The 8,317-nt window shown below is 39.8% G+C and overlaps 1 protein-coding gene across 4 annotated transcripts in view; it reads left to right on the forward strand.

Moving 5' to 3' along the window:
* sh3gl2a (SH3 domain containing GRB2 like 2a, endophilin A1) overlaps nucleotides 1–6,647 on the forward strand; it is a 38,269-nt gene extending 31,622 nt beyond the window's left edge. The window contains exons 9-12 of one of the 4 annotated variants that reach the window (XM_026171267.1): nucleotides 1,625–1,639; nucleotides 2,572–2,583; nucleotides 3,823–3,834; nucleotides 3,970–6,647. In XM_026171267.1, the coding sequence (XP_026027052.1) occupies nucleotides 1,625–1,639; nucleotides 2,572–2,583; nucleotides 3,823–3,834; nucleotides 3,970–4,166 (236 nt within the window). In that variant the 3' untranslated portion in view covers nucleotides 4,167–6,647. Of the gene's footprint in view, nucleotides 1–1,624; nucleotides 1,640–2,571; nucleotides 2,584–3,822; nucleotides 3,835–3,962 lie in introns of all 4 variants that reach the window. The other 3 variants (XM_026171268.1, XM_026171270.1, XM_026171271.1) reach the window with 3 other exon arrangements.
* Nucleotides 6,648–8,317: the final 1,670 nt, after the last annotated feature.

Consider the following 8,317-nt stretch of genomic DNA (forward strand, 5'->3'; position numbering starts at 1 on the left):
GAACTAGAATACAAACTTACTGTTCAGGAAGATGCCCAGAAACTAGTCCTTGTACTATATGTATACTTTCATCTCAATTTTGAGAATCTCGTGAGTCTAATTTTGTTTTCAAGGATAGTTTCTGGGCTACTTTCAAAACTTATTTTTTTCCCTTCATTTAACCTTTCTCCGTTTTTCATTTTCACTATAAATTCTCAAATAAAAAACAACACTAACACAGATGTAACAGATTAACTGATAAAACCTTACTCATACCTTTCGCTGATGAATATTTGACTTTGTTCAAATTTTAGGCCACTTACAATCATGTGGAAAACAGAGTTTCACAGGACTGCAGCATCATAAGCAAAAAACTATATACATCATCAACCCACCTTTATTCACAGCTCTCTGAAAGTCCCACAACAGCATTTCAGTCAGGTTCAGGTCTGGACTGGGCCATTGCAACACTATGCCGCTATTTTTTTTCCTTTCTTCTGGAAACCCTTACAAGCAAGCCAGACTTTAGTCCAGTCTTCAGTTGTTCAGTTTTGGGGCCTGCAGAGTCTGAGATGTAGCTCTTGGGGTTTTTGCAGTTTCTCTGAGCATCGGCATGAATTCTCTGGGATGTCCACTCCTGGAAAGATTGTGGCATTGTGTTAACAAACACCCAAATGCTCCAGATCAGCAAACTGCCAGAACTTCTGCTTTTATAGTGGTGGTGGTCCCACTTGGTGACGATCGGTTAAGGAAGTACATTTGATTAGCGTCTGACTGCTACTTATCCTCCTAATTCCTATGGAAGCAGTATGTCTGCACTGTATCTCTGCACAGAGTCCTGTGCAAACGTTCTTTTTGCTGCAGTCAGGTCTGATTGTAGACCCTTAAATGTACTTGGCAGCATCGCTCTATATTGGCACCCACCTGCCCTTTCACATGCATGTGTGTAAAAAAGCCTGGGGTGTGTGGAGAGCAAATGTCTCTGCCCTTTCGTGCGCATACATGGAAATTCAAAGGAGGGAGAGCAACAGCAGGCCTTCATCCCCAGGGTACAGATCAAACCAGACATCAGTGTCAAGAATTATGAAATTGATAAGTCAGACAGGAACTGTTCTTGGATTGTGGGCAGAGCTTGACTTTATGACCTGCTTGCAGTAACGCTCTGCTCGATATATTTCACAATAAAAGGCTCCCGGAAAAGAATACATCTTCATCGCTCCCATTTAAGCTATTTACTATGAAATATAATATACGCAGGATTCTGCTTTTAACAGCAAAGAGGCACAGTAACAACATCAAAGAACGCATGAAAAATGGAGTAGATCTGCTATCAAGATAAAAGAAAATATGCACAATACACAAACAGTTCCATATTTTGTAACTATTTAAACCAGCAGTTCAAACAGCAGAAGAACAATATGATATTTTTTTTGCTTTTAAATGGCAGCAGCCAATAAAGGAAGTGAAATATATTTGAGAATTTACAGTGCATCTTTTGGTTTCCTAATTTTATCTTTTCCCCTACTGTTTATTTACAGTTTTTAACATGAACTGATCAGAATATTCATCAACAAATGAGAACCAATGAATCCAACTCTGCACTCTTCTCTTTCCCATTATGATTTTTTTTTTTTAATTCTTGTAGGTTCGAGGTCTCCAGGTGAGCCAGGTTAAACTTGTGCTTTTTTTTCTACCTTTGTGTGATCATCAGTTCATCATCACCCGTCTTCATTTACACTGGAAACTCAGAACTACTACTTCTTATTTCCTGCACCCCTTCCTTATGTTGTTTCCCTTTTCCGTCTCTGCAGCAAGGTCTCCAGGTGAGACAACAGTGAATCCAGGAGAGATACCACAGTATCTCTTCTTCTTTTTTTGCTTTGTTATACATCTTTTGTTTTTAATTAATATTTTTTTGTGTGAGAGAAACTTGTCAGTTTTAAGTGGATGAAACAAACAGCAGAAAATCACGTGCCGTCCACTTGCCTAACAAAGATTTCTCAACAATGACTTAAAGAACCGCATCGACAGACGAGCATTTGCTGTGTCTGTTTCGTTCTTTTGTGAATTTTCTGACTTATTTTATTTCCCCCACTCTTTCTTTGTCTGTCTGCTTCTCTCATAGCCTGTAGATAAAAGATGGACACAGTTTTAGGGTTTCATACTTGCATGTTTTTTCCCTCTAATGGCCAGCAGGGGGCAACTCTTCAGTTTGCTAAAAGGAGCCCAGTTTTGTAAAATGTATTTCTCACTTCAACCATTTTTCTAATGGCTTTATAGTCAAAGCCTTTAGTTTAAAGTCACTAGCAGGGTATACTGGGATCGCGTCCTGGTTCTCTTGCTTGTTATTTTTTTCAAAACACAGATGTTGCACAGAGGTTGATGTTGTAAGGGGTTATGTCCATCTTTTGTCTACAGTCTATGGCCTTTCCACCTCTTTTCAAATTGTTGTTTTTCTTCCTGCTCTCTTGTCTACTGACTCGTCATCGCTGTGATCACTGTAATTCCATCAGTTCATCATTTCTCCATCTGAAGATTTGAGTGATAAAATTCTCATCGCACACCCTTCTTCTTTTTCTTTCTCCTTTGCAGCAAGATCTCCAGGTGAGCAAGAGTGACTTGGGAAGAGATGCCACATCTCGCTATCACTCTTATTTTTATCCTTCCATAAATGGACTTTTGAATAAGTGTATTCTTGTTTTTTCATTAATTTTTTTGTTTTTGTTTGTTTGATTGCAGTGCTAACCCCCGTTTGTTCTCTTTTTTTGAGCTCTTTTTTTCTTTAAAGAGTAATCTGACATTTGTTCTTGATTGAGTATTTGCTTAGCCTTACATAAGAACATCCCTGTCTGGACACTAAATATAAAGCTATAGCCAACCAACTGACAGACCTGGGTAGCAGCTCATCTTAACAAATTTCACCTGCTGGCACCTGTAAACCTCACTAATATTCTTTTACGAGAGTTAATATTAACTTTTTGGAGGTCCTTGTAAACTGCTCAGAGCCAGATAAAACAGATTAAATAATAACACCTTCAACAAATGATGTATTCAGATTCAGAAGACTTTATTTATCCCCAAGGGGCAATCTAGAGACTGACCTTGCCGACCATACATACAATACACAAACATCAGATTGGGGAGACAGGTCAGGCTAGGTAGCTGGTCGGTCAGGCGCACGACCAGCGACCCGGAACCGAACAACAATGGAAAATGCACAACATGGGAAAGACGAGGAGAAAAAAAGAACTCCCCCCAGACTGAGCTCCAACAGGGAGATCAGTTTGAGAACAGCACATAACACATGAATCATCACATCTCACAACACAGAAGACATAAGCTTCAAAGGCGTTTAGAGGGGGTGGGGGGGTGAGTGTAAATATATCAGGAAAGTGTTTACAGAGGTCAAGCCAGAAACCTGTTTTCCCATAAACCTCAATAGGGCTTTTCGCAACCACAGCCATCTGGTGGCCTTGCAATAGAATGCAGATAAAAAGGACTTCCTGGCTTCGTTCTTCCAACCCTCTGTGGGCCAACTCTTCTTTTAATGTGCTGTTGTCAGATTTTAGTGAGCTCATTACTGTCCCCCTGAGGTTGGAGGCTCAAGGCTGTATAACACTCACTTGTATGTTGCACCTGCACAGGGAAACGATGAGCCAGTTACACGGTCAAAAACAGATGTTAAGAAATGCCACACAGGCTATAACACAACAACTCTGAACGCTACGCCATAAGGACATTTCCTAAAATATTAAACTGCTCTTTGAAACGCTAATTATATTCGCGGCTACTGATGCTTTGTGTCTCTTTTGCTTTGTCTCCTGCTCTCTTTCCCTCTTTTAGCCAGGTCTCCAGGTGAGCCTTTCACAAGCTTTTCTTGTGGTTATTCTGCTTGTAATCAATGTGTGGAGTCTCATCTCCTTCGCCTGCCTCTCCTAACTCTACTTTTATTTGTTTATCTCTCTGAACCGCTCTCTTCCTCTTCTCCAGCCCCCATGGACCAGCCCTGCTGTCGTGCGCTGTACGATTTTGACCCTGAGAACGAAGGTGAGCTAGGCTTCAAGGAGGGCGATATCATCACCCTTACCAATAAGATTGATGACAACTGGTACGAGGGGATGCTGCAGGGCAACTCGGGCTTCTTTCCCATCAACTACGTGGATATCCTGGTGCCGCTGCCCCACTAGGATGTCTCGGCAGTGTCCGAAGCTGCGACACGATAAATCCTGGCCTCCAGTTCCTCCTCCAAGTATTCCCAGTAACCTTTTCCTAAACATTCCTACTTATCCACCTGCACTCCGCTTTAAAGGAGTCAAAACGGCAACGAAACAATAACCAATGAAGATGTGAGTGAGAGTGATGATAACTTAAAGGAAGCACTCTTAAAGAAAGCGAGGGGAGGGGAAAAAAAGAAAACAGCATTTATAGTCTTGTTTCCCCCTTATCCCACGAGTCACCTTCAGGCTTCCGTAGTCATTTTATCCGTTTCCATCCCAGCTTTTGTCTCGCTTTAGGTTGGCTGTCAGTCCGTCACAAGCTTCTCAGCGCAGGCTTGCAAAATCACACTCTGTATCTCTGTGTTTCGTGAAAACCTTTGCAGTAGATAGAAACTCTTTTTTTCCTCAAACTACCACTACAAAATAATCTGTAGTTCCAGCATGTTTTCAACTGGTTTCATGTTTTTTAAAAAAAATGTTTAACTAACTGAATATTTTTGTTTTCAATTTTCCTTTTTTCGACAGTCGTTGCCTCTTTTGACAGTTCTGGGTGAAACTATGTTCCTGTCATGTCCTAAAAAGAATCAGTTTAAATGAGTTTAGACAAAACTAAAGAGATTCATCAAGTAACACAGTATTTTAATGGGTTTTTTTTGTGCATGTGTTGTAACATATTGGTCATATGTTATACCAAAGTTACTTGTAAAACCTGAATGAAAATGAAACTCCAGCAGGAAGGTATCAGAAAGTCTGTTTGATGGGAACAGGTTTAAGCTTGCAACCTGGAGTTCTTTGGTATTCTAGGTGACGCTTTATTAAGTATGTGACACATACCCGAGCCAGTGATTAGTGAAGTGATGACATGATTTTCTAAAAACAGTGAAGTTTAAATTGTTTTGAAGTGATGTAAAGAAAAACTCCGGTGCGCAGGTCTCAGTCCACCGACATGTATTTTATCAGCAGTGTGAAACATGGTTGATGTGTTGTGATATAATGATGTATAAATCTTAACACTTGAGGAAACCATATAATTGTGCAGCTGAAGAAGGCGTAGCTCTTCTTCCTGCATCCCTTACTAGTCCAAGTAGTGTTCTGTAGTTTAGCTTCTGTAAGCCACTGATGATACTAGGCAGGAGTGTTTTAAGGAAAGAGTCCAATGATAGCTTGTTCCTCTCTTTTTTTGTCTTGGTGGAAATTTTATATATCGGTTAAAATTATGCAAACACAAATAGCTTTTTCTTCACGGTTATACAACCGTATAAACCATACCCCTCTCCCCCCTTTTCCACGTCATGCCCGAGCTTAGAAAAACTAGATGTTGTTGTAGATGTCCAATTTTTTCCAACCTGCGATATGCTCGTATGCAGTATTATGTGAGATCGTTTCCCCATCTTTTGGTGATCTACCGATAACCAAGAACTCATATCGACCCAGTCGGGAGCTGTAGTGCACGTTTTATCACTGAGGTTTTCTTTTCTGCAGAACAGCCTGTGCAGCAGCACTGACTGTTTTTATTCAATTATTTATTTATTTTCACCCATCTTGTAGAAATGTTGCGCGTGTATTTTGGGGGCGGGCGGTTTATTTGGGTTTGCATACTCTTCAAGTAATGCACAGGGATGGGGCTGCAGAGAACCTCTGATGCTGAGGTTTTAACATCTACTGTCTCTGACAGTGTTCAACGTTAAAACAAACATGGACCAATTCACTATGTTCAGCAGATCTATATGGAAAAGAAAACTTATAAGAATGTTTAACGTATTTGTCTTATAAGACATACTATGCTTATGACAGTGGACCTTTCACACGTTTCTCATACAAAATGTTTGCTTGAATTATATTTATTTATTTCAGTTAATCTATGCTTGTATGAGAAACATGCACTGGGGGCGGGGGGGACTAAGAGTAAGAAACAGCGTAAGACATCTTTATGAGACACAGGATAAATGTAAAACATAAACATTTACTATTTTTTTCTTTGTGTGGAAAATTACAATAAATGATGCAAAATCAGCCGATAACCCATATTTAGTGTATTCTTTTCTTCCAAAGGGAAGCACAATGTTAACAGATGGTATATTTTGTTGGCTGGAGTCTAGCGATACAGTTTTAAAGAGGTATTTATTCTTTTTTTTTTTTTAAGACGTAACAAATTCTTCCTTCTTTTTGTCGTTCACTTTTTTAACAATCGTGTGTATCTTTGCCCTCAATGAGGACTGTACAGCTTTTTGTGTTTTGTTTTCACCTCGTGTGTGCGTGTGTGTGTGTGTGTAGTCGCGCATCTACAGTAACGTATCTTATTTTTGTAATTGTGACAGAAGTATACACATACTCTATAGATGTATATATAGTATCTAACCCAGAAGCAATGTGACAGGAGGGATTATGTGCTGCACATGATTGTCTTTGGATTGTTTTTTTGTTTTTTGTTGTTTTGGTTTTTTTTTTTTTTTGGGGGGGGGGGGGGGGGGGGGGTCTGTTTTTTTTTTTTTCTTCTTCTGTTCTTGTTTTGTTTTTTTCCTGCACTGGATTCTAAAACTGTACGCTTGATGTAAAGAAAAAAAATGTGTAATTCAGTTCAAATCAGTGTAATTTATTCAAATAAATGCCAAGAAATGGTTATTGGCCTGATGATTTTCCCTTCACAAAACAATCTTTTTGTCCACATCTACACTAAACCTAAGCTCAGTGTGGGCTCATGTAACACGAGCTATTTTACCTCGCTACACCTCTCTGTTATTGTCAGTACACAAGGAAGCGGGGTGGCGACTTAGCTCTGCAAATACAAGAAGGTTGATGCATTATTCATTTTCCTGCTGAATTCTTTCATGATGCGCTGTGAGAAGCGGGGGGTGAAATGGGTCAGGTATGAGAATCTTCTTTTGTGTTTTCAAGACGGCTGAAATATTTAAATAACCCTGTTGGTGTAAGGTCATCAAAAGCATGACTGCAGCTTCAAGCATCTTAAAGGCTCCAAAAGATATTAAACACACTGCAAGCATGTGTAAGCTGGGATATACAAAGCAAACTTTTTTAACCCATACAAACAAGGAATTATGTTGTAGAGCAGCCGCTATCAGCAGTACTGGAAAGTAAGTAAATTTGTTCAAGCTTTCAACTTAACTAAATACTTCAACATCGCACTCTCGTAATAATGCTTTTCTCCTGTAATTTAAGTGGATATAAATAAATTTATTTAATTTATTTCAGTTTTTTACCTATTAAAAACACATAACTGGAGTGTAAATTATACAATATTACACATTAAAAAGCCAGCAGTATATTAAGTGGTTAGAAATAGCACTTAGTCCATTTACCATTTCAAATGCTTACATACACAGTAATGTAAGCATTACTGGAGCACACACTAGAACTACAACTGTTTATTCATTAAAGCAAATACCTAATCAGCCAATCACAAGCAAGCAATCCAATGCATGTAAACATGGTCAAGATGACCTGCTGAAATTCAAACTGAGGATCAAGAAAGGGGATTTAAGTGACTTCAGCTGCTGCAGTGTTCTGGGTTAAAAATCTTTGTTGATGAAGAAAGGCCAGACTGCTTCGAGTTGACAGGAACTCAAGCCAGGTATGCAGAAGAGCATCTCTGAATGCATACCAAGCTGATTCTTGAAGCAGATGGGCTACAGCAGCAGAGGATCACACAGGTTGCTACTCCTGTCAACTAAGAAGAGGAAACTGAGGGTACAGTTCACGTGGGATCCCCCAAAACTGACAACAGAAGATTGGGTAAAAAAAACTCTCTGGTCTGATGCAAACAACATGACAGCATGGATCAGTGCTTCGGGCTGCTGGTGATGTGATGATGGGGGGCATTTTCTCAGCACACTTTGAGCCCGTTTGTACCAACTGAACATCCTCCAAAGGCCAACCTGGCTGTTTTTGCTGACCATGCCAGTCTTCTAATGGGTGTCATTATCATTAAATCGAGCAAGATAACAGACCATATCACAAAGCCCAATCATTTCAAACTGGTGTCCTGAACATGACAGTGAACTCAAAGATGGCTGCCCTTCCTTGAGCCGGTTTCTTCCTGTTAAAAAGAGGTTTTCTTTCCCATAGTCAGTAGCGGTTTTAGATACGGGCGACCCCTGATATAG

The sequence above is a fragment of the Astatotilapia calliptera genome, chromosome 6 (assembly GCF_900246225.1).
Source record: "Astatotilapia calliptera chromosome 6, fAstCal1.2, whole genome shotgun sequence".
Classification (NCBI taxonomy): Eukaryota; Metazoa; Chordata; class Actinopteri; order Cichliformes; family Cichlidae; genus Astatotilapia; species Astatotilapia calliptera.